Source organism: Balaenoptera musculus, chromosome 15 (genome assembly GCF_009873245.2).
Source record: "Balaenoptera musculus isolate JJ_BM4_2016_0621 chromosome 15, mBalMus1.pri.v3, whole genome shotgun sequence".
Lineage (NCBI taxonomy): Eukaryota > Metazoa > Chordata > Mammalia > Artiodactyla > Balaenopteridae > Balaenoptera > Balaenoptera musculus.
The window spans coordinates 86,743,676-86,769,337 of NC_045799.1; the positions used below are offsets into that span (position 1 = coordinate 86,743,676).

The 25,662-nt window shown below is 63.9% G+C and overlaps 1 protein-coding gene across 5 annotated transcripts; it reads left to right on the plus strand.

Annotated features, from left to right (window-relative positions):
• Positions 1 to 22,413: 22,413 nt before the first annotated feature.
• Positions 22,414 to 24,562, plus strand: GRIFIN (galectin-related inter-fiber protein). 5 transcript variants are annotated; one of them, XM_036826536.1, is made up of 6 exons: positions 22,414 to 22,653; positions 22,886 to 22,928; positions 23,171 to 23,250; positions 23,347 to 23,506; positions 24,090 to 24,256; positions 24,402 to 24,562. In XM_036826536.1, the coding sequence occupies exons 1-6, from the start codon at positions 22,541 to 22,543 to the stop codon at positions 24,415 to 24,417; spliced, it is 579 nt and encodes a 192-aa protein (XP_036682431.1). In that variant the 5' UTR covers positions 22,414 to 22,540; the 3' UTR covers positions 24,418 to 24,562. The 5 variants fall into 5 exon arrangements, with proteins under 5 accessions (XP_036682431.1, XP_036682433.1, XP_036682432.1 ...); XM_036826538.1 differs by having other exon boundaries at positions 22,414 to 22,632; XM_036826539.1 differs by having other exon boundaries at positions 22,580 to 22,658.
• The last annotated feature ends 1,100 nt before the right edge of the window (positions 24,563 to 25,662 follow it).

A 25,662-nucleotide genomic window follows, 5' to 3' on the forward strand; every position in this document is an offset into this window, starting at 1 on the left:
TCTATCTTTTTGAGGGGCTGCCATTCAACCCAGTATACCCTTAAATGCCAAGGATCTGGGAGGCTGCATCTTCCCTCACTGCCACGCCAGCGCCCCTGCACTTGTTTACGGCAGCCTCGGGGCCATGGAGGGCACCCTTGGACATGTGTGAGTCAGTAGGGACAGAGAGCCCAGCTGATGGAAGCAGGGATGGTGGCTTGGAGAGTGGGCAGTGCCAGGCCTGCCCACCGGGAATGTGGCCTGCTGTCCCCACCTCCACACAGGATGGGTGGACAGACAAGCGCCTTGCCCCTGTGCCCCTGGCTGGTTCTGGGGGCCCCGGGCACCTGCCCCACATAAGGACAGAGGGGCACATGCAGATGGGCCGACAACCCCTTAACGGCCGGCGCTCCGCTGGGCCTCCCCCTGGCAGGACGTTTCTCTTTCAGCCTCAGGTCTGGGCATGAGTGCTGGGTGAGTGGCCACCAGGCCCTGGGCCAGTGAGGCCCAGAGCTTGCCCCCTGCGATCGCCCCACCGGCGGAAGGCGCCTTCCACCTGTAATCACCGTGCCGAGACACAGGCTCAGCTAATCTTCCAGTGCGCCTTTTACAACAAGTGGACGCTTGGCTCTGAGCTCACCCAGCCGGGACGGAAGCTGGGTCTGTGGGCCCCCATGCCGAGGGTGGCTTCCTTGGCCCTGGACGCTGGCCCTGCAGCAGCAGAGCTGGGAGTGCCACGGGGCCCCCCCCTGGAGACGCCCTGCTCCGGTCTCAGCCTCCCAAGTGTAATATGGCATAAGGATCCTGCACATCTGTATTGCTCCCAGGGACCTGGGAGGGGCAGGACAATGTCCCTGGTCACAGATACAGAAACTGAGGCCAGGAGGGGCCTGGCCTGGTCTCCCCTGCCCAGCAGAAGTGGGTCGAGACAGGCCTAGGTCCCAGCTGGCCCACCACCTGCTGACCTGCTTCCTCCCAGGCCCCCTGGGGGCAGGCGGTGGGAACGGGCCACGTCTCAGCCTCCCAGCCCCCCGGCGGCCGCCCCCTGGGAGGCCTGGTCAACGGGCTCAGGTGTCCCGCACAGCCGGTTCCTCTGCCTCGTCCCATCCTCGCCTCTGTGGAGCCAGGGGGCGGGTCACTCCCCAGGGGCGCCAGCAAGGACGGCGGGCGGGGGGGCCGTCTGGCTTCGGGGGGGCCAGGCCGGCTCTGATGCCATCTTCCATGTCCCCCCGGAGGCTGGGCCGCCCAGGTGTGTCCACAGGGACCTCCCTGGCCGCCCCTTCCCACGACCTCTGTGCCGTCCCCCAGGGCGCAGTCCGCACCCGCTGCTGGCTCTGCAGCCCTAGCCTGCTCTGGTTGGGGGTGCAGGGCCCGTCTGGGGTTCAGCGGCTCAGGGGAGTGGGGTGGGCTGCCGGCTACAGATGGCCAGATGGAGCGCTGGAAACCGCCCCTGATGAGGGGCTTGCACGCCTCAGCCGCCCGGTCCTTCCTGGGGGGTCAGGGTCACGATCTCATGTAATAGGTACTGAAAGGGAGGCTCGGGACGGAGGGGGTCCCACAGCCTGAGAGCCATCCGAGCCTGCGTCCAGGATGCCCCGCCGGCCACTTCCTACTTCTGACTGTGCCAGACCTGCCCTGGGTTTGATGGGTGGGACCTCACCTCGAGCCAGGGAGTTTGGGAAAGCTGAGGCTGAGATGGGGGACTAGGTGCTTTGCTCCAGGTCACCCAGCTTACCTGTCTGTTGGAGTCATGCTGCTGGGCTTTAAATCTTGGCTCTGCTAATTATTAGCTGGGTGACCTCAGGCGAGTCCCTCAACATCTCCGTGCCTCAGTTTCTTCAGCTTGTAAAATGGGAGCAATGAGGAAGCCCGCTTCCAAAGGGTGTCGTGAGGATCCTGTGACCTGACCACAAGGCCTGGCACATGGTGAGGGCAGTAACAGGCCCATGTTGTTATTGCCACTGTCACCATGGCCATTGTCAGGCCGGCCCTGCTGCACTGCGAACTTCAGAGCCTGGTCTTGTCTTGGTCACTGTGGAATCGCTGGGCCCAGGCCAGAGGTTACACTCAGGGAATGTTTTTAAGCTGCGAGCAGCAGTGTGAACCCAAATCCGCCTCACTCCAGAGACCGTGGCCTCCCTTATTCCGCCTGGCTCTCCAAGGAGACCCCCTCTGCCCGAGCCCTCGTGGGGTTTCTCTGGGCCCCGCACAGCGGCTGCATTTACATACGTGCTGCAAGTCAGGAGACTGAGGCCAGAGAAGACGGACCCTCTCAACCAGGGCACCCCAGTTTTGGCTGGTGCCGAGGAGCCGCTGGGTGGCCTGGGCTGGGGGCTTGGCCCGGGGTTGGGGGGATGGAAGAAAGCAGAGCTGGCGGGTGGGGGTCTCGGGCCCCTGCAGGCGCGAAGCTGGGCGGGTTCCCTGGCGGCCGGGCCTGCTCCGGCTCGCCGACCAGCACGACTCCAGGCTGCGGGCGCCCACACAGCAGAAGACCCATGCGCCCCCGTGCCCCCCACCAGGGCCTGCCACATCCTCTGTGAGCGCCAGCATCCAGGGGGGCTGCCGGTGAGGGCTGCTGGCTCTGCCACCTCCACCCCAAGGCTGGACTTGGCGGGGGGTGGAGAGGCCACTGAAGCTGGAGTTTGGCCCCAGGTGCAGCCCATGCCCGCGCCCCGCACCTCCTCCAGGGCTGTCCCTCTGCCCTGCACCCCGCTGGGAGCTTCGTTCACTCATGTGTCCCCCAGACAGTCCCGGTTCTCGCCTGCGAGGCTCTGGTCCTCTCCGGGCTGAGACGTCTCCCCCACGGCGAGAGGTGCTGACCCCCACGACCTGGCCGCCGAGGGCCTCCGGGAAGAGTGCGGGGCAGGAAGTGCAGGGTGGGGACAGCCCCGGCCCCGGCAGCACAGCCAATGGCAGCTGCAGAGCTGGAGCGTCCTCAGTCTCCCTGGGGAGTTCCGGAATCCGGCTCCCGCCTACACGCTGCAGACAGAGGCTCCCCAGCCCGTGCTCCCCCTCCTCCTCCCCTCCTCCGCTCGGGGCCCCGACACCCGCTCCCACCTTTGGGGGACGGGGGGCAGTTTTCCCCTCCGTAGCCCCTGCGACAGGTGAGGAGACTGAGGCGGACGGGGCTTCTCCCACGTGGGCCAGAGGCTCTCAAGGCCCCCAAGCCTCCCCGCAGCTGGCTTTCCTCACCGAACCCCTTTACCAACTACACGCTCCAAACTTCGGCCTCCTTCGCTACTGCCCGCCTTCCTGGGGGCCCTGCCCAGCTGACACCCTCAACCCCCCGTCTTTGCACAGCGGTCCGCTCAGCCCCAGCGCCGCCTGGGCCTCCTACGGACGGCTTCCACCTTTGCGGCTGCCCCCAGCCAGGCTGGTGCGGGGCAGGAATCTGCGTAGGCAGCCCCCTGTCAGCCCTGTGGCCCCTGGGAGCCGAGAGCCCTGTGGGGGCGGGGGTGGGAGTAGGGCCCGGGCCTGGGTCGCACGCATCTCACACTCAGTAAGTACGCGGGGGCTCGGGAAGCTGTCTCGTCCCGTGAGGTCCCTCGGCGAGAGACGCTGAGACTGAGCTGTCGCCCCCTTTTGCCACATGACCTGGGGAGAGGCCCTGGGGTCAGAAGGCAGGCTCTGCCTCCCCACAGGAGGCTCCAGACCTTTCCTCCTAAGACTCAGCTTTCTCAGCTGTCTAATGGAGCCATTTCCAGTCCTTCCTGCCTCACGTGATTGTCGTGAGGTTCAGAGAGCGACAGAGGCCCAGGGCCCAGCTGTGGAAGGAAGGGTGATGAGAGATGGGCCAGTTTCAGGGGGTGCTCAGGACCTATCAGGCCTGAATCCTTGCTGATAGCCACTCATCCACGGCCCAGCCAGGGAGCGGTCACGCATGTACCACAAGACAGGAGCCCCTGGCAAGGTCCATCCAAGCTGAGCTTCCCTGCCATCTGAGCTGGAACCCAGAACTGGGAGCATACCTGTGCAAAGAGGCACCTTCTCCCCAGCTGCACCGCCCAGGTGGTGAGCTTCCCATTGCTGGATGCATGCACGCAGAAGCTGGGCAGGAGAGGGGCCGTGAGGAGACAAGCAAGGGGCTGGCGGCCAGGCTAAGTGAATCCTGGAATTGCGGGACTCCGGCATTCTGTCTGCTGGGGACAGAGGATGCTGCAGGGAGGTCTCTGTGGAGAGATTCTGCGTCCAGGATGGGACAGTGAAGACCTCCAGTGTGCCGTCAGACCGGCCCAGACTTGGCACCTCGTCCACCTCCGGATGCTGTGCATCCCTGGGGCTCAGACTCGCCCTCTCTGAGCTGAGAGCTCCCCATCCTCTCATGCAGAGCGTCCACCCCCTGCCATGAGCCAGGCGCGTCCGTGGTGCTGGGTCGCTGCCCTCACGGGGCTGGCATTCTGGAGGGGAGGAGGACCCAGTGCTGCTCAGGGCGTGCTGGGAGGGACGAGGCTCCAGGAAACACAGGGCTGGCGCAGGCGTTGGGAGGCGCAGGGCCTGTGGCCTCGCGGAGAAGGTGAGTGGGCAGAGGGAGCATCGCAGACAGCTAGGGAAGAACATTCCAGACAAGGAAACAAACAGCTGGGGCAAAGGGCCTGAGGCAGGAGCAGGCCTGGCACATCCCAGGAACAGCACGGAGGCCAGGCTGAAGGTGAGGGAACCCAGGGGAAGGGAACACAGAGATGAGGATGTGGGTGAGGGGATGGACAAGCAGAGGACAGGGCCAAGGATGGGCCTGGGGACCCTCCACTCCCCCAGACAGGAGCTGACCACTTGGCAAACGCTCCCTTCCCGCCACTGGAGTTCCCAGAGGGGGAGGGCTGGGGACTTAGAGACAATGCCAGGGACACAGGGACGGGGCCAGGCGGCTGGGGGGCAGGGGGCTGGATTTATGGCCTCCTCTGACCCCGGCAGAGAAACCAGCCTTGTTGGGCATGGCCGAGTCACCAGCGACCAGCCTGGGGGTGGGACGGCCAGGATGAAAGGCCCAGAGAAAGGATTAGCCGTGGCCCAAAAGGCCACGCAGGGTGCCATGGCAACCACAAGGCCACGGAGCCCCGGAGAATGGAGCTTGTGTTAACCCCTCCCCACAGACTCCTCAATGGGGCTGGGGGCTTGTTAACCAGCTTACCAGGCGGCCCATTGACATGGAAATCCAGACCTGCCATCAGTCAGCCCTGAAAAGGCCTGTCGGACCCTTAAAGGAGGCAGCCAGGGAGGAGGGGGGCCCCTTGAGCTGGTGGGGCGGGCAGGCGGGGGCAGGTGCTGGGCCAGCGCGAGGATGAGCTCCCACCTTCCTGCCCTGCTTCCTCCACAGCTGAACCCTGCCGTGTGCACAGCTCTGGCAGGGACGCCCGGGCTTGGGAGGGCTAAGAGTTCCCTAGCCAGACACCCACTGGACAGGGTCTGTTGGGCCTCGGGTGATGGGAGTCAGAGGGGGCCGCGTGGTCTGAGGTGCTGGCCTGAGCCAGCGCAGCTGCAGACTTCGGGGCTGGAGGGGACACCGGACGGAGCAGTGGGGACAGGTGTGGGCCGTGGCTGCCTGACCCCCACCCCGGGCCGGCCCTCGTCCCAGCTCTGCCTCCAGCTCAGAAGTGACCTGTCCCCTCACTGGGAGGCCGTCTCAGGGCTGGCCTTGGCCACTGGGAGCGCTGTGCCCTCCCGTCACCCTGGCCCTTTCCCCTGGGGCACCCCCTGTCCTGGCCCCTCGGCAGGGCCCTGTTCTCTATCTCCCAGCCTCTCCCGCACCCTACCCCAGGCTGCCGGCTCCAAACACCGGGGCATCTCCAGCCCTGAGCCAGTCCAGAAAAAGCACTCGAGTGACCTGCCACGGCGCCCGGCCCGTTCCCAGGACGGCCCTCGGCAGCGCTGAGACCGTCTGTGAGGTCGGACTGGAGGAAATCTGGCGGGAACCATGTTGAGGGGGGGAGAAACCACCCTCCCCCCACCCACTGAGTGGGGAAAGCCCCTTGCACATGAGATGTGCAGAAATGCTGGGGCGGCCCGCGGGGAGCGGGGCGGGGGCTGGACAGGTGTCTAAGCCCCTGTCGACGGGGGAGTACAGGCATCTGGCGGCCCCTGCCCTCTCGGCCCCACCCCTCCGGGCTCTGGGCAGGACCCAGGGCGCTGGGGCAGGGTGGCTCTGGGCAGCGGGTGCCTTGGGGCCTCAGTCTCCCTGTCTGCAAAGTGGGCTGGTGGTGGGCATGGGGACTGGGGGTGTGGGGAGCCTGGGGGCGGGGCTCAGGAGAAGGCCGGCTCTCTGCATTGGCCTCTGCAGGCAAAGCCCACTTCCCCAGCACTGGGTGTGTCCCAAGCCTCAGCCCCGCATCCCAGCATGGGGAGAGGGTCGAGGGCTTTGCCCTGTCCCCTCAGGGAGGTGGTGAGGTGCCCTCGGGGGGAAAGGAGCTGGAGGTACAATCACGGGGAAACTGAGGCACAGGGCCTTGCTCCGCTGGACCCAAGCCTCAGCCCTGCCTTGCCCTGGGCTTGGCTCACAGGTCACCCCTTTTACTGATGACAGACACAGTAGGTCACAAATGGCCCGAGGCCCTGGTGGGGAAGCCCATGTGCAGCCCTGGGTCCCCCGCACCCCCATCAGCATTGGCTTTCTCCGGGCGAGGCCCCAGCTGCACACAGCTGGCAAAGGGCGGGGGGCCGGGAACTTGAGAAGGCTGCGTCCCCCATAGATCCCAAGGAGGGGCCATAGGCGCCCGTCAGAGACTCAGGCCGGGCTGGCCGGGCCTCCCCCTCCTTTCTCAGGCCCCCAGCTGCCATCTGCCTCTGTCCCTCCTCGGGGGAACCAGGAGGGGCTGGCCCACATTCCTCCACATGGGCCCCTCCCCACATCTGCCTTCCCAAACCTCCCTTGTTCCCTAGCAGGCCCTGGGGCCCGCACCCCACCGCGGACCTGCGGCAGGGACCCCTCCCCTGGCAGTATCTAGGGGTCCCCACGAGGAAGTGCTCAGAGGGGCAGCGCCCCCTTCCCCCACCCGGTCCCCCTGTGTGTGTGTGTGTTCACCCGCATCCCCCAGCAGCTCCACGTCCTGCCCACCCGCTGTGCTCCCGGCTCAGGTGGGCACCTCTCCACCCCCCACGCAGGGCTCAGGGAGGCCCTGGCACTGAGGGGGGAGCAGGAGGGAGGCAGAAGGGAGAAGTCCAGCTGGACAGTGGGGACAGGGGTGCCAGGATGAGGGGCCACCCCGCCCCCATCGTGCACTCTGGTGACGTTGGAGACCTGCCATGAAGGGCTACCTGGGTGGGTAAAGGGAGACCGTGGGCCAGAGACAAAGAATAGTGGGTCCCAGGCTGAGGGCTAAGATGCGATGCTCCTTCTTATTGATCCTCAGAGCGCTCTGGACATCCTGGAGGAGGGGGTCCTGGAAGCCAGGCCATAGCAGGGTGCATAGGAGTTTGCCAGCAGAGACGGGTGTGTCTGCTGCAGGACTCGCTGTTTCCTTTTTTTTTTATTATTAATTAATTAATTTATTTATTTATGGCTGTGTTGGGTCTTCGTTTCTGTGTGAGGGCTTTCTCTAGTTGCGGCAAGTGGGGGCCACTCTTCATCGCGGTGCACGGGACTCTCATTATCGTGACCTCTCTTGTTGCGGAGCACAGGCTCCAGACGCGCAGGCTCAGTAATTGTGGCTCACGGGCCTAGTTGCTCCGCGGCATGTGGGATCTTCGCAGACCAGGGCTCGAACCCGTGTCCCCTGCATTGGCAGGCAGACTCTCAACGACTGTGCCACCAGGGAAGCCCCTCGCTGTTTTCTAAACCTCTGTGTGGGCCTGGTACTTCATTCACTCAGCCGACGTTACCTGAGCACCTGCTGTGTGCTAGGCCCCATGCTGAGCACCAGGACAGAGAAAGATCCAAACAGGACCGCTCCCCACTCCCTTACAGAGGGAGACTTTTGGCTGCTTCCTGTGAAGCCAGGGATGATGGGAGAGTGAAAAGGACTGACCCACACTGGGGCAAGCTTCTTGCAGGGGAGGCTTGCCAGGCATGGGAGGATGGTATGTGCAAAGGCCCTGTGGCTAGGAGGCTAGAGCATCTGAGGACAGGACAAGAGGTCAGTGTGGAGACGGAAGTGGGGGCACACCACACACTGTGAGCAGGAGGTGAGCGTGATGCAGTTTGCGGGGGGCGGGGAGCGTCTTACCCTTCTGTGTGCACTGCCCCGCAGGCCTCCTCCCTCAAGAACCCGGAGCCTGGAGTGGACGCAGGTGGGGGTCTGCAGTCATGGCTGAGGCGGGGGGCACACGTCGGGGTGCCGAGGGCTGTGAGGGCCGTGTTTGCGCAGGGAGCAGACGTGGGCACGCTGGGACCCAGGGACCCATGATCACACACAGTCGCATTTAGAGACACAGAACAGAGGCTCAGCAGAAACACCTAAGCGGGCTGTTTGCCGCCCATGTCCCCCCTCCCCCACCCCCCTGACACACACACCAGCCGCTGGCGGATCCGCTTTCTCTCCTGCCCCTTTTCTCTGGTTCTTCAGCAAAGCAGTTGCTCGAAACTAATTGAATTTTCCGCCTGGGAAGGGCCTGGGGAGTTAAGGCGGGTGGGGGCTGGGAAGAAGCTTGTTAACAGGTCTGGCCCTCCTTCCCCCACCCGCCCCCGCCCGGCTCCTCCTCTCTGCAGTGGGGGTGGGATGGCCAGGCTCTGGTGGCCTAGGAGCCATGGACAGACTGACAGGACGCAGCCCTCGCCCTGCGCAGAGCCTGAGCGGGTGAGAGGAGGCCTGGCCTGCGGTACAGCCCCGCCTCCGGCCAGGAGCCCCCAGGGCTGCTGAGTGGCCCCCCGCACCTCCACTTCCCCTCCTCCCTCCGACGGGGGACGCAAGGCAGGAGCCCAACCCGCTCCCCAGAGGAGGAGGCTGAGGTCCAGGCAGGCCCACGGTGCACTGGGGGCCGTGGGCAGGGGAGCTGGGGGCTGGGGGCAGAGCGGGGCTGGGGCTTGGGGGAGGAAGGAGGGGCAGAGGGTCCTCCACCAGCCCGGGGTTCCCCCCACCCCGCCCCGCCCAGCACCAGTATTTTCAGCGCCAGGTGTGCTGCAGGGCTGTGTGTGGGCGGCGGGCCAACCAGGAGCAGCCTGGGGACAGAGGAGGGACCTGCAACCCTCCCTGCCAGACCCCCGCCCTACCCCCCCAGCCTGGTTCCTTTTCTGGACCCCAGCGCCCGGGCCCCACCCGCCTCACAGGTGCAGCGGGAGGAGGAGGACCTCACAGCTCCTCTGGGAGCTGCAGGGATGCTGGGGCCGGGGCCCTGGGGCTGGCCTCAGACTCAGGACAGCGGTGTCGCTCCCCTTCCTCATTAAACCACTGACTCTCTGGCCTCGCCAGGGCTGCTAGCCCGGGGGCCCTGCTGAGGGGTCTCGGGAGACTGCTTCTCCCCAAGGGTGAGCAGAGGTGACAATGATGGGACTTCAGGTCTTGTACCATCGGGGGCTGGAACTCTCAGGCCCCATCAGTATGAGCCTGGAGCCTTCCGGCTTTGCCCAGACCTGGGCAAGGCTCCGGTGGGTGGGGCCGGGGGGGGAGCGAGAGACCTGCCTGTCTTGAAGGCAGGGCGGCCACAGGCCCCGGTTACAGATTAGGATGCTGAAGCCCTGCTTCGTTGTCTGACTCAGGGTCACGCAGACGGGGGGCTCAGAGCCAGGGCTCAGATCCTGACACTGTGTGTATCCCCCAGAGTCCAGCTCCTTCCCCCACTGCGTCTGTGACGCTGCTGGAGGTCCCCCTGGAGCAGGGCAGCTCAGGGATGTGACCGGTAGCCCTGGCTGAGTCCCGGACAGCAGGGTGGGTGGCCCTGGGGGAGGCCGCTGGGAGGACCAGGGGCCCAGGCACGGCTGGAGGCGGTCTGGGGTGAGCGAGAGGTCTCGAGCTGCTGTCGGCCCTGCCCAGCCCTGCCTCCCGGTTGGCCTCTGGGATGCCCGCCGGCACAGCCCGCCTCCCTTCCTGCCCCCCTCCTCGGGGCCCTGGCCCACGAGGCAGGCACACCCGTTCCTGCCTGCTTCTCCAGAGGGCACGTGCCAGGAACCGGCGGCAGCCTCTCTGGCCTGCGCCACTGGAGGTCACGCGGGGAGCTTGGGGCACTGGGCCGGCTGGCGGGAGCAGACGGGCTCTGGGCACAGATGACCGCCATTGCCGGGCTGCAGATTGAGCTGTGTGTCCATCATCCGTTCTGTCTGAGCCCAGCCAGCTACTCACACGTCCACCCACCCACCTACTACACACCCACCCACATACCCTCCATCCACCCACCCACCCACTCAGCGCTCCTACCTGAGCGCCTGCCGCAGACCCCGGGAGAGGCTGACCACACAGCGTCCTGTTCCAGGACCCCAGGCTGGCCACACCTCAGCATCCGGGCAGGCAGACCGGGGCGGGGGGGAGGATGCAGGTCCTGGGGGAGCACGCGTGGGGTCACTGCCCAGACCAAGGTCACCCGTAGAAGCCACTAGGAGGCCATCCTGGGGAGGAGGTCCCCAAGGCCAGGGTTGGGGGAGCCACGAGGGCAGAACCCCGGGCTGTGAGACTCCAGGGCAGGGGCTGTGTTGCAGAGTGAGGCCCCCAGAGGAAGGATGTGGTTGGAGATAGAGGGAGACAGAGATAAAGATACAGAGACAGTGAGAGACAGAGACAGTGAGACACGGAGACAGTGAGGTTCAGAGAAAGCGGGGTGAGGTTGACCAGGGTCCCACCCTCTGGTTCGGAGTCCCGGACAAGGGCCCAGCGAGCCCAGAGCCCCTCCCTTGTCCCAGCAGGGAGATAAGGAGGCTGAGGCTGTGATAAGTACGGGTTGTCTTGGCAGTCAAAGCCTGATACTCCTCTTGGGGGCATTTTTTCCCCATCAAGTCATCCTGGGCTTGGTCCAGGGCCCTCTCCCCAAGCCCTGGGGTGACCAACACTCCCCCGCAAGACACCCTGAGGCCAGAGAAGGGTCTGCAAGGGGCCTTTCCCACAGCCTCTCCCGGAACCCAGGGCTCACCCCGCGCTGAGCTCAGGAGGGGAAACAGGGGGCCTGGAGGCAGTGAGGACCAGCTCAGCCCTGCATCTGGCTGTCCATTCAGGCAGGGGGTCCCCTCTGTGGCCCCCGGGGCTGTGCCTGAAGATGAAGGGGGTGGCGCCCACCCTGCTGATAACAACGGGTCCAAATCCACTCAGCAAACACCCACCGGCTCCCTGGGGCCTGGGCCAGAGACCGGGGGGGGGTCAGCTATGACCTCCGTCTTCCGAGAGGCCCCACTCTGGGCAGGTGGGTGTGGCAGAGGAAGCCATTCATCTGGGGGGCGGTGGTGACAACTGGTGGTTCCAGGAAGGAGCTGAGCTGTGAGCAAGAGGAAAACCGAGCCAGGCAGAGTCTGGGAGTGTTGGGGCTCCACCCTTTGTCCCCACCACATCCTCCGTGATTCTCTGACCCTCCTTTGGCATCCTGCCCCATCTGGACAGACAGATGGACAGATGTGCATGTGAGTGGATGGATGGATGGACGGACACAGGATGGAAAGGAAAGATCGAAGTTAGCACTGAGGGATGGAGAGATGGATGGTGGACGAATGATCAGATGAATGGATGGGGGCGGCGGATAGACAAAAGGATAGATAGGTGGGTAGAAAGAAGGATAGAAGGACAGGTGGATAAAGGCCGGGCTGGCTGGCTGGCTGGACCGATGGATAGATAGTGCATAGGTGGGTAGATGGCAGGAGGATGAATGGATGAATGAACAGATGCTCAGATACATGGAAGGATGAGATGGCAGGTAGAATAGTGCCTCCCCCACGAAAGGCTCCCACGTCCTCACCCCTGAAACCTGTGAAAATGTTGCCTGACACGGCGAAAGAGACTTTGATGATGTGATAAGTGAAGAATCTTGAGACGGAGAGATCATCCTGGGCCACGCAGATGGACCCAGTGTAATCACCAGGGTTTTATAAATGAAAAGGGGAGTCGGAGATGCTGTGAAGACTGAAGTAGAGGCTGAGTGATATCACTGCTGGCTCTGAAGCCGGGGGCCGCGGCCTCCAGCCAAGGAATGCAGGCCGCCTCTGGAAACTGGAAAAGGCCAGAAAACTGATTCTCTCGTAGAGCCTCCAGCAGGGACGCAGCCCTGCCCACACCTTGATTTTAACCTGCAAGACCCATCTCTGACCCACAGAACAGTACGATGATAAACTGTGTTGTTTGAAGCCACTAAGTTTGCTGTAATTTATTACAACATCAACAGGAAGCTGATACAGACGGATAGAAGGACATAAGATAAACGGACGGGCAGGTGGAAGGATGATCAGGAGAGGTGTGTGGAAGAACGGCCCCCGGGGCTCGTTCCTTAGATTTACACTGAAATGAACCCTGGTGCTGCGGGCTGGGTGGTAAGACCCCTGGCCGAATGGCTAAGCAAAGGCTAGGGTCTAGACGCCCCAAACTTCCAAGATAACCAGAGCCCTGGTACCTGTAAGACATAACCCAGAACATGAGCATCAGAGCTTACGGAGATGGACATAGCAACACCCAGAAGGCAGTCCATAGTGGGCCGTGGTCTAGGTCCTAGGGGAACCCAGATGGCCCCTGTTCGGAGGGTGCTCGGGGTTTAAGGGGAGGAGCACGGAAAAGGAGCCCCCATCTCCTTCCTCCTCTGGTCCTACTCCAGCACCTCTGCACCTGGAAAGGGGGCCTGGGGCCATGAGGAAGTCGGGCCCGCAGAGGCCCAGCTCCAGCTAAGCCAGCACTGCAGACCCGCAGGCTTTCCTCAGCCCACCTCAATGAGGCACGCCCCGGCTCACCTTCATGTCCACACGCACAGGCACACCGACACGCGTATGCACACGCTTACCCACGCTCTCACATGGACGCCACGTGGTAGCAGGGGGAGGGGGCTCTGCCCTGCTCTGCCTTGAACCTGTGACCCTGGCCACGCCCCTGGGCCTCTCTGGGTCTCCCTATCTGTGCGCTGAGGGGGAGGGGGGCCAGGGGCCAGCAGGGTAGTGGGGAAGGGGGCCTGAGGCCACGTGTGGGTGGGGCGTCAGAGCCGCCAACCTGGCCCTCACTCGCGTTTCTGACCACCAGGCTTCCTTCCCCGCGCCCCTCTGGGGAGGGGCTGTAATTAACTTCTTCCTGTTCTGATCAGGAGTTCATTTCCAAAAACATATTTCGAAGGATTATTTTGCAAAGGAAATGTTTTTGAAAGAATCTCGTGTCCCGTCCCAGCCTGGGGAAGTGGGAGCAGCAGTCAGAGAGGGGACAGGGGTGGAGTGGCCCCGGTGGTCCCGGCGGCGGGGGTGAGCCGGCGTGCTGCGCCCAGGCCCCGAGCCTCTGTCTGGGGCGGGAGGGGCGGGGGAGGGGAGAGGAGGCAAGCGGGGTGCAAGGGTCTCCACTTCCTCCCCGCCCACTCGGCCTTGCCCCCTGCCTCCCCCAGGCCTCCTGTGGCTAAGCTCAAGCTGGGGCCCCTCTCAGGGGCCTCTGCCACCATTTCAATGGGGAGATCGGCCGACCATGCCCTCCCCTCTGCACCATTCCCGCGGGCCCTCTCTTGTCCCCTGAGGGTGCCCTGGCCTCTGTCCTGGGCCCCGGAGTCCTGCCCACCCTGGCCCTCCTCCAGAACATCCTGCTGTGGCCCGAGGGACAGGCGTCCTCCAGCCAGGTGGGCACCTGCCTTGAGTCGATCTGCCCCTCCCCTGGTCTGCTGGTCCCTCAGGTACCTGGTAGGCACTCACTTCTTGAACTTGATCCTTGCTGGGCTTCCCCGTCGCACAGAAGGCCCTCCAGCACCACCGGAGTTAGACACACAAGTGGTTATTCTTTTCTTTTCTAGCCCAAGAAACACGTTGCAAAATTCCCACCATCACAAAACAAGCAGGACCTTGATGGCGTGGGGTGGAGGTGGGGTCATTTAATGGACAGTCTTGGTTTTGGGTAGAAAACGCCTCGACTCCTCTCTGGGACGTGTGGGCTGGGGGCACCCCAGACCCTGCAGAGTCCCGACCCTGACCTTACCTTGCAGACCCCAGACCAGTCCACGGCTGCCCACCTCCCCGTGTGCCCACACGGGCCCCCATCACGTCCAGGTGGCCTCAGGCGGGCTCCACCTGCTCTGGGCCTTAGTCTTCCACCTAGACTGTTCACCTCACCCACTGCGGCCGCCCGGCTCCCCCCACACAATGAGCATGTACTAAATGTTTGTTGAATGAATGATGGATGGATGGATGGAGTGTGCGGACCGGGCTAGGGGTCTTGCAGTAAAGACCCATTGATCTCAAGAAACCACCCCGCAGTTCCCGCTTCCCAGAATTCCAGGCTGCGCCCTGGGGTGGGGAGGGCCGGGTTCCCTAGGCAGCCCCTCTCCGCCACAGTTCCTCCCCCAGCCCCAGGTGCCGGCCCACTGCGGCTCTCGCCTGCCCTGCTGCTCCTTGGGCTGGCCACACTGCTCAGGGGACAGTTCCCAACCCCTGGTGACCCAGGGCAGGGGAAGCTTGCCAGCTGGGGGAGTGGGGAGCAAGCACGTGAAGGACACAGAGGGGAAAGGGTCCTCGCCTGCCTCTCGCGTGCTGTGGTCCTCAGACAAGATGCTCGGCCTCTCTGAGCCTCAGTTTCCCCCTGGGAAAATAGAGAGCCTAAGAGAGGATTCCTTCGGAGCCTCTGAGGCCCTGTGGAGCCCGAGCCGGTCAGATGGGGCTGCTGGGCGGTGCTGTGAGGGCCCCGCTCCCGGCACCGATCATCCATCCAATGCCCACCTTCTGCTCAGCTGCCCACCCAGCCAGACCTCATCTCAGGGGTGCAGCCCGCTCCCTCCTCCGGAGGCCCACCTGGCCCGTCCTTCTAAAGGGGCTGGGGGCTGCCCAGTCTGAGACGAGTGCTGGCCGGTGCCCCACGCTCCACCCATCGCCTCTGCCCCCTTCCCCGACCCCGTTTCTCCATGCGCCTCTACTGGTCTCTGCCCATCTCGTCTTCTCTCCCTGTCCCTCTCTCTCCCTCCCTGCCCCCCACCCGTGTCCCCATTCCCAGCCTCCACCCTGCACGGGGCTCTCAGCTTGGGGTTCTGGGACTCCGCCCCCCACAGATGTCCTGGAACTGGCGGGAGGTTATTTTGGGAGCTGGCGGCTCCCCTGGGCCTTTCCCAACGATCTTGGCGGGAGCGTTCGAGGGGGTCAGCCTGAGCGGGTGGGGGGCATGTGGCGGCTGGCCCGGGGCTGCAGGGAGCGTGGTGTGGGGACACAGTGACCAGCACTGACCTCCCGGTGTCCTGGGCGGGGGAATTGACTGGGGCTCCCTGGCTGTGCTGGGCCAGAGCTGCCCCAGGAGGATTCTAGGGAGGGGGCAGACCCGGACCAGCTCATTCCCCACGCTGCTGCCCCCAGCATTTAGGGGGACGCCGGAGGTTCCTCACGTGGTCCAGCCCCAGCCTGTCCCTCTCACAGGTGTAGCCTCAGCTCACCTCCAAAATGTCACCTCACACCGCCCCAGCCCCCGACGCCCCGGCCACGCCAGCCCCCTTGCTGCTCTGACCTCAGGGCCTTTGCACCTACAGTTCCCTCTGCCTGGGTCATTCTTTCTGGGTCTCCCAGGCTGGGTCTTTCTCAACATGAGGTCTCAAGGCAGTGGTCACCTCCCCTGAGAGTTTCCTTCCTGCTCCAGCTGAAATAGCCCCCATCCCTCCCCTCCTACCATCTCAGCCTGTGCTATCCCAGAGAAGCAGAATGCAGGCACAGATGCAACTTAAAAATTTTCTAGTGGCCACATTAAAAAAGAGTTTTTAAAACAGGTAGAACTAATTTTAATAATATCTTATATATTTAACCCAGTATATCCAAAATAGTATCATTTTAACAAGTAATCAATATGAGATTATTAATGAGATATTTTACATCATTTTTCTGCACTAAGTCTTGTAAATCTAGTGGGGTTTTTTGTTTTCTGGGTTTTTTTGGCCGTGCCGCACGGCTTGCCGGATCTCTGTTCCCCAACCAGGGACTGAACCCGGGCCATGGCAGTGAAAGCCCAGAATCCTAACCACTAGGCCACCAGGGAACTCCCGATCTAATGTATTTTTACACTCACATCTCAATTCGCACATTTCAGGTGCTAAACCTCTAAGTGCTCAACTGGATTGTACAGCTTTTTTTTTTAATGCCACTGTCCTATTTTACTTTCTTCCTAGCACAGATCACCATCTAGAATATTCCACGTATAATATTTGTTGAGCTGTTTATCATCTGTCTCTCCCACCGCAATGCATGTTCTGTCGTGCTCCCCACAACTCCACACAGCAGGCGCTCTGTAAATGTTTGGGAGCGAGTGATGGAGGGCTGCCTGGGTCTGGTTCCCCTCCCCTTGCCTCACCCCTCACCGGGGAGGGGTCATGGCCCCAGGTCACAGAGCGGCACATGGAGGTCCACTCTCCACAGAGTGGGGCCTGAACCCACGCCTGCTGTCCTGTGTCCCCACGTCTGGCCCGGTGCTGGGGGCGGGGCTCTCTGGGTCCCCGAGGCTCTGGCAGCCCCATCTTCAGGCCAGCTCTAGGATCCCCCAGCCACCGTCTCATCTAATAGGATTCCCAGCCCCTCCGCCCTCAGATCCGGGCTGCTGCTGCGTGTGTTTACAAACCTGGCGCAGGCTGCTTCCCTGGAGGCTGCCGGAGCACAGAGCCCATCTGGAGGAGTCGTTACAGTCCCCCCTCCAGGCCAGATGTCAGCCGGGCTGCCCCACCCTGCCCTGAGCAGCCCGGCTGGCCCCCAGCCCCTCTCATTGGCTATTGTGCCCGGCCAGTGGCCCCCTTTCTGATAGGCCTGCCTGGGCTAGTTGAGCTTCCTCCACGATGGTTGCCACCGTGGGATAACTCATGGCTGGTACTGGCCCAAGGCCCAAGAGGTCCCACAGTCCATCCAGGTCCCAACCCACCAGGGCCATTAGGGAGCCCTCTCCCCCATCCCCCCCCCAGAGCAGCACCACCAAGGGCTTCTGGAGTCTCTCAAGCACATCCTTCTGAAGGGCTCCGAGTGACCCCTTGAGGGTCGTTCACAGCAATGCCTCACCTGGGAAACTGGTGGTCACACTGCCCACAGTAGCCTCAGTCTCTCCATCTGTAAAGTGGGAAGGGAAGCCCTCACCCAGCAGGGCTACGAGCAGACATGAACTCACTTGGAGGACTGCAAAGGGAGGGGCTCTTGCTAACACATGCTGAGCCAAGGAGCGTAGCTGTGGGAGCTGGGAAATGACAGAGGGAAGCTGCGGGGGCTCTATCCTGCCCCCCAAACCCTGGCCCCACTTCTGCAGGGTTGTGACGAAGAACGGCAGCTCCACCAGTGACTGGCTGCGTGGACCTGGGCCAGCTCTGTCTCCCCGTGAGCCTTGGTTGCCGCATCTGTAAAATGCCTGGTAAAACAGAATGGGGGTAGAGCGCTCCCCCTGCCCAACCGGAGCTAAGGCCTGGGGGGGGTTCTGCACTCCCTTGGGGCTCCTGCCTCTGTCTGGGCAGGAGCCCCATTTGCTGCCTTAGGCCCAGGCCTGCCAGGGAGGGAGAAACACCAGCCTTACCCCCACCAGCGTGGCGTCTCCGTGGCCCGGCCCACCCAGAGCCCCATCTCCACGTCCCTCCTTTGGGCCAAGTCCAACTTTGCTTCTGTCCCCAGCTGAGCTCACAGGCAATGCTCATTGCCCCACCTGGCAACCTCAGATGGAGAAACGGAAGCCCAGGGAGGAACAAGGGCGCTCTGCCTGTCAGGGGCAGGTGGGCCTGCTTTGGTCTGCAGGGGCGTGGAGGGAAAGGTGTGGAGCAGGAGGCGCAGCCCCAAGAGGTGAGCCCTGCGGGGTCCACGCGGGAGGGAGGCCAGGCCGACGCCGAGTGTCCTTTGGGCCGCCACTGGCCCCCCCATGCCCAGGAGAGGGGCGGCATCAGATCTGGCAGCACCTGCTTAGCACTGGCTCCAGTGAAACCTTATCAGCCCCCATGTGTCCCCAAGTGAGCAGATTCTCTGGGTGATAAGAGATGCGGGGGCAGAAAGAAAGAGACGCGGACAATGGGCAGGCATTGGGTGGGCAGCTTGGCCAGGAACAATGCCGGGCCAAATTAGGGAGGGGACGGTGGTGCCTGGCAGGGAAGGCCAGGAAGGGCTGGACATCAGCCAGGCCTCAGAGGTCGGCTGGGGAGTTGTCTTCCCCATCCTGGCCTTTCCCTCCCCAGGGCCTTAGCACATGCTGTTCCCTTTGCCAGCAACACTCTTCCCCCCACCCCTTCTTCTGGCTAGTTCCTTCTCTTCTGGGCTCAGCTCCAATGTCACCTTCTCCAGGAAGTCTCCCCTGACCAGCTCATATCATATACAAGTCCCCCCTGTACACGATCATCACTCCCCATATTTTCCCTTCAGAGCTTTTATCGTAATAATAACTCAATAACGTGATGTTGGATTTGTCATTTAATGTTTGCTCCCTTCCTCAGACACTGGAAGCTCCATAAGGGCAAAGACTGTTTATCTGTCTGTCTGTCTTGTGAACCATAGCACAGGGCCTGGCAGAGAGCAGGGTTCAGCTAACATTAGCTCAGTAACTGAACGGGCAGCTGGTTGTGATGTGGAGATGGTAACCCACCCAGCAGACGAATTCATGACAAGCACCTGGCATAGCACTGAGCACATAGTAGGGGCTCAGCTGATAAGTGATAGCGATCGTGGCCAGGATGAGCTGAGTTCCCTTGGTCATTCTCATATCTCCCTTCCCCGAGCCTGGGGCCTCTGTCTGCCCCGAGTGGCATGGTCATGGCATTTTCTTGAGCACCTACTGTGTGCCAGGAGCTGCGTGGGTACCGGCAGGCGGGTGGGAGGAGGTGGGAGAGGAGGTGCCCACGTGTATCAGGCTCAGACCTGCCTCCTTCCCTATAGATCTCTGAGGGTCCGAGGCAGCTCCTGGCACGCAGTAGGGCCTCAGTGAATGGCTTGGATTGAAAATGACTTCTGTCCTGAGTGAGCGAGTGCAATTCAGAGGAGGGAGAGCCCCAGGAAGCTTTTATGAGCGACTCGACTAAGCTTTGAGAGAACGGGACTGGGGACAGGTGGTGGCTGGGAAGCCGTTAGAGGACTCAGAGGGGACAGGTGAGGGAGCGCCAGGAGTGGGGGACTTTGCTGCCCTCTCCCAGGCGCAGCCCTGGGCAGCTCCAGCCTTTAACAGGCCTTACAGCCAAGGTCCGACGAGGGGCCTCAGAGGGGCCTCAGAGGCCAGAGCTCAGTGGCCCTGCTGCTGCCTGGGCTGCCTCTCAGCAAGGCCTCGCCTCCTGGGCCTCGGTTTCCCCACCTGTGTGGGACGGTGCTTTCAAACTGCCCTCACTCTCCCTGTTGACCCAGAGGGCACACTCACGCCGTGGCCCCAGCAGTGGGGAGAAGAGGTGAACCACTAAGTGCAAAGGCCACGAAGCACCCATCCAGGGGGAGAGCTGGCCCGAAGCTGTGTGTCCCAGGCCAGGTGTGGCCCCTGCCTGGAAGCTGCTGGTGCCTCCCTGCCAAGTGGGGGCTGGGAATCTCCATGCTGACCTGTCAGCAAGTGGTTCCAGATGTGGGCTGGGGACGGGGTTGGGGGGCGGTCCTGGGAGGGTCTTGGAATCTGAAGAGGGCTCCTAGGGCAGCCTGGCCCGGCCTGAGACCCCCCCCCCCAGACCCGGAATCGGTCATTGGTGGGCCAGGCTGATGGCTCACGACAAGAGAGGATGGGGGCTGGAAAGAGCACGGGGCTGGGAGTCCAGAGGCGGCCCTCGCGTCCTGATGCTTCCACCCTTTGCCATGGGGCTCTGGGGGGGTTTCCGCTGTCTGTTTCCTCATTGCTCAAGTCGGCGCAATGACGCCTGACTCCACGAAGCCCATGAAAGCTGTGCTGGCCTCCCCAAAAGATGAGGCAGTCCTCATCAAAGTTTCCCGGGGGACTTGTGCCCGAGGTCTGTGGGGCACCGAGGTGTGTCAGACCCTGCCTGGTGTTGACAGGCCTCCTGCACAGCCCTGCCTCCCGGTGCTCTGTTCTCACTCTTCCCTACCACCTTCTAATTCTTACTCATTCTCTAAGACCCACTTTAGCTGCCTCCTCCTCCAGGAAGCCGACCCTGATAACCTCCCATCCTGGTCTGGTGAAGGGCTTCACATCCAGAGGCAGACTGCTGGGTTCAAAATCTGGCTTTGTCACTCCCTAGCTGTGTGACCTTGGGCAAGTTGCTTAACTTTTCTGTGCTCTTATATCCGGTGCAGGACATGTGATGCTGCACGTAAAGAGCTTAGCTGAGTGCCCGGCAGCGTGAGCTCTGGGTAGACGGTGGTTATCGCTATGCCATGGGGCAGGATTTCTCTTCCGGGTATCTCTGAGCACCAGTCCCATGCCTGGCGCCACCTGGCGATGGTGGCCCCAGGGCTGAGGGCGGGCCTCTGAGCCCAGGCCGCCATCCTGGTGAAGATCCTCTGTGGAGCTGGGTGGAGACCCTGCTACCTGCTCTGGAGCCTATGGAAACCCACAGTCCAGGGCAAAATCGCACATCCAGGAGGAAGAGGGGCATCGTCTGGCTGGGCAGGTCTGTTTGCTCCCAGGCCCCAAGCCATAGGACCCAGCCCTGGCTGGCCAGCAATTCCAGGTGGGGGCACTGCCCACTGCCCCCGCCTCAGGGGCCCCTGAGGACTGGCTGGGGTGTGCCTGCAGGGCTGGGCCAGCCTCGTGCGGCCTAGGTGTCCCTCTCTCCATCCCCCCAACCCTCCTGGGGCCTTCTGGGCCCTTGGCCATCCCCATTGCTGAGAGCTTCGGTTGCTCCTGGCTCCCACCCCATGTAGGAGAGGTTCCAAAGCCACAGCCAGCGGGGGATGAGACCACAGCCCTGGCAAGGTGTAGGCTCATGCCAGGCACAGGTGTCACGGGGTGGGCGGAGGCCCAGAGCTGCATCATCCCAGTTGGGCTTTCTGAGGTCTCCAGGCTGGAGTGAACAAGCAGGCTCACACCCCGGCCCCCTTCAGGCCCAGTGGGCTACCTCAACACAGCCCCCATTGTCCCCCACTGATGGGAGGCTGAGGCTTAGAGCGGGACAGGCCTGCCCAAACCAGGGGTCCTCAGGCTCTTCCCCCCAGGCCACGGCCCGCCCCCGATGCCCAGCTAGGGCTCCAGGCCACTGACTCCCAAGGACTCTCCACCAGAAGCCCTGCTGACCTCAAAGCCAGGAGACCACAGCCCAGGTTGCTGCATCCAGCCAGGGCTGTGGCCACCCCGGGCCACCCTCCCCTGCCCAGGAGACAGGCACGGGGAACAGAACTGTCGCGTGAGCTGGGAAGACTGCGGCCCAGAGGCCAGTAGCTCCAGGCCGCCCGGCCGGTTGGAAGCCTGCTCTGCCCCCAGCTGCGTGCTCTGCCCCTCACTGGGCCCTGGGCACCGGCCAGTGCTGCACCCAGAGTCCAGGCTCCAGGCCCTCACCTAGCAGCTAGACAGGGAGGTGCAGAGGCAGCAAGGCGCCTCGCCCTCGGGCTGGGCCACTGTGGCAGGGGCCCCCCTCTCTGCGATCCTTGGGGGGAGGCGGGGGGAGGGGTCTGCAGCCTTCGGCCCCCAGGACGGCCACGCTGGGTTGGGACGGGGATGTGCGGGCAGGCAGGCTGGTGTCTGAGGCAGGACGCCACGGCAGGCAGCCTCACCTCCGCTGCCCAGGGCTGCCCCCTGCAGGCCCGGCCGGCCCTGTCCCGTGCCTGCCGGGGAGGACGAAACTGCCCTTCCCGGCCTTGGCCTTCCCACCGCCCCCCTCATCAAAAATGACAGGCACACGCCTGTCACCAGCACGGGCGGAGAGGCCAGGCGGGACGCACCAGGGGCTGGAGGGAAGAATGGCCCGAGGGGAGTGGTGGGGTTACGCAGGGCTGGCAATCCTGGCCGAGCACCCCTCAGGCCCCGGGGGGCCAGGTGCACGCCACCCCCCCGAGGCTCGCTGGGCAGGGAAAGAGCAGTGGCACCTGCAGCGCACGCGCTTACCTCGGACGTGACACCTCCCACGGCCGTGGGCGCCCTGTCGCACACACTGCGTTTCCGCAGCCGCCCGGTCCCACGCTCACCACCCCTGCGCCCCCCCCGTCACCTGCACCCTTACACACTCACCGACCTGCTCACCGCACACGCGCTGCACGCTCGCCGCCCACAGCAGCCCCGGTGCTCCCTGAGCCTGCCCTGGCTCCTCTCTGGGTCGGCTCCCCGGACAGTCCAGCCAAGGGGCCCCCACGGCTGCCCCAAAGCCTGGGGAGACTCTGCCCGTCTCCGCTACACGCTCCCCGAGGGCCCCAGCCTGGCCCCCTCCCCCGCGCCGGGGCCCAGGAGCCAGGCCCGGAGGGGAGAGGGGCTGTGGGAACGGCCCTCCCCCCTCTTGTCCACCCGCCAGCGTCCTGGAATGCGCTGACCGCAGCAGCCCAGCCTAATCCCAGCTCTGCCCCTTGGGGCCAGCTGAGCCTCCAGAGCAGGGCAGCAGGGGGAGGCTGGGCTGCGCTGGGCCGGGGGCACGGGCTGGAGGCACCAGGTGGTCCGACGGCCCCGAAGGCCGGGCAGGCTTGGCAGGCCTCCCCCGCCCCTCCTCGCTTGACCACATGGGAGGGTGTGGGTCCCTGAGATCCTGGAGGCGGGGGGCTGCCTCGGCCACGCGTTTCCCGCAAGAATGGGGGAGAAGCTGCTTTCCCAGGTGCCTGAAGGATCCTAAGAAGTGAGGTGAACTTTGAGAGGCAGACAGGCCCCCGAGGCAACGGGGGTGGGGAGGGGCCCGGCGGGCCACCCTGTACCTGGAGCTTGAATGGAGGACCTGCTGGTGGGGAAGGGCGAGAGGCTGAGGATGGAGGGCGGGGGGGGGGGGCAGGGAACGGCACAGTGACCTCATCAGCCACCCCTGGGGTGCGGCTCCCGAGCCCCCGCCCAGCCCAGCCCGCCTATATCCCCAGGCTCGCGCTGCTCCCGGCAGAAGCTGGAGAGATGGCACTGCAGGTGGGTGAGGCCTGGACTTGGGGAGAAGGGAGCGGGGCCAGCGGGGAGGGTCCCCCAGTCAGCTGTGCTCCTCCCCCACAGAGCTGCCCTCCCACGAGACCCCCAGGCTGAGAGGGAATGCTGCTCAGAGGGCCAGGGTCCCGGCGAAGCGCGTGCACTGTGGGGGACTCCTGGGCGAGTGCGGAACCGGAGGGGGAGGAGGCCACAGACACAGGGCCCTCTGTCCCCTCTGTTGCCTGCAGTTTGAAGCCTTCTATGCGGGGGGCCTGGCCCCAGGCTGGAACCTGCTAGTCCAGGGACACTCTGACTCTGGAGAGGACAAGTAAGGGACATCGCCCTCCCCAGCGTCCCCTCCTCGGCCTTGGGTGGGTGACTGCCCAGCCGTCTGCTGCTCTCACGAACCTCATGATGCCCGCAGGTTTGAGATCAACTTCCTGTCTGAGACGGGGGACATCGTCTTCCACATCAAGCCCCGGTTCTCCAGCGCCACCATCGTGGCCAACACCTTCCAGGGCGGCCACTGGGGCCAGGAGGAGGTGTCCAATGTCTTCCCGCTGGTGCTCGGAGAGCCCTTTGAGGTGACGGGAGTGGGGCGAAGCCCTTGGGAGGCAGGGGAGCCCCTGGGGTGGGGTGGGCGAGGTCCTTGGGGGAGGGGCAGGGAGGCGGGGGTCGGGTGCCTGTGGACACATCAGGGCCACCTGCTGCTTTGTGGGAAGGATGCTGTGTAGGTAGCATCTAGGGCTCCCTGTATCCCTGGCTTCCAGCGGCACTGCTGGCCCCACCGGGAGCCCCTGGGGGAGGGGGCTCATTATCCCTGGCTTCCAGCGGCACTGCTGGCCCCACCGGGAGCCCCTGGGGGAGGGGGCTCATTAGAGACGCTTACGAGGAAAAGGGCCAGTGTGGGAGTCTCACTGCTGGGTCTGGGGGGTGCAACAGGATGCCCACCCCCTGGCCGCCAGCCACCCCTCTGAGGAGAGAGGAAGGGACTCCCAGCTGGGGGCTCAGAGCTCCCATGGGGCGGGCCTGCATGACGGGGGTCCCACGTGCTGAGGGAACCCTGGGCCCCCCGGCTGTGCTTCCTGGACTCAGAGCTCTTGGAGCTCAACGCAGGAGCAGGACGCAGGCCCAGTGGGCCGTGGGTCACTGGCCTCCCGCCCACAGATGGAGGTCAGCTCGGATGCGGAGCACTTCCATGTCCACGCCCAGGAGCACAAGGTGCTGCAGTTCTCCCACCGCCACAGGCCACTGGCCGCCATCACCCGGGTGCAGGTGCTGAGTGACCACCGCCTGGCCCAGGTGGAGCTGGCCAGGAGAGGCCTGAGCTGGGGGTAATGTTCCCGCCCCGCCCACAGAGCATCTTTATCCCGGGACCCCACTGGCCTGGGAGGGGGCTGTGGGCTTGCCCTGTCCCCATCTGCTGAGTCTGTGCAGGGGTGGGGCTGGAGCTGAGGCGGGTGTCTTGGATGCTTGCAGGGACGTGGGCTACTGAGCTGTGTCCGAAGTCCCAGGATCGAGCCTTGGCCATTGGCCATCCCATGTCCAGTGAAACCCACGCTGGGGAAGCTGGGGGGAGGGCCCTGTGGTTCTGGGCCCCCCCATTCCAGCTCCACCTTCAATAAAATTTAAGCAGGCTGCAGGAGCTTGCCTACTTGGAGAGGGGGATGGGCTGGGGTGGGGTGGGGCCATTCGAAGCAGCCCTGGACACCCTCCCCAGGGCTAGGGGTCAGGGGTCCCCGAGACCTATGTCCTGGGGGTGGTCCAGACCCTTACCTCACCCCCAGGACACTGAGGGTCTGGGGGGCGGTGCTGGGATGGACACAGGCTTGTGGGGAGGCCCCCATCTGGGGGTGGGGAGTGGTGATGAGATCCGAGGAGGGGAGGGCTCCTGGCCATGGGCCAGAAGGTCCCAGCTGGTCCTCACCCAGGACACTCACACCCTCCGGCTCCGCCCTCAGCCCCCAGCCCAGGACAGTCTACTGAGAGGTCCCAAAGCTTCCTCTTCGCCCTACTTCCCGTAGGGTGGATGGAAGGGTCCCTCCTGCAAGTCCTGTGCCTGCCCCCTTCTGTGCGTGTGGTGGGGGAGGAGGGAGCCCTGGAGAGTGAGCACAGCTGGCTTCCGAGCCCCTGGCTTCCGAGCCCAGCTCACCCATCCATCTGTCTGTCCATCTCAATTAAAATGGTGACGTCACAGTTTAGGATGAGGCCTAGCCGGTGTTCACCCTTTACAAGTGAATTATTTAAAGAAAAGTCGCAGGTCAGTGATATCACAGACAGGAGGGTGGGGTGTAGAACCGGCTGTCCGGGTCTGAGTTGCAGCTCTGCTGCCCCGATGTGCGACCTTGGCCAAGTTTCTGAACTTCTGGGCACGAAGAGAGCCCTCAAGTCATCGGGAACGGTGAGCCTCCACGAGCTGATTCAGGAGAAGCACGAGGGACATGGCTGGCACGCGTCATGACATCACCTGCTGTGGAATTCCTGGCAGGACACAGATCTGCCCCAAGCATCTTGCCCGCTAAGGTTTACAGCTGGGGAAACTGAGGCTGGGTCGGGGAAGAAGTCAGCAGCAGGGTGGGGCCCACAGAGGGGAGGGCCCAGCGACCCAATGCCCTCTGGAGCTGAGGAGCCATCCAGGGTGGGCGGCAGCTGAGCAGGGCAGAGGGGAGCCGGCGGTGCCCCCGCCCCCAGGTGAGACAATGGTGGCCCCAGACTCCAGCAGTGCGGCTTCCTTCCTGTC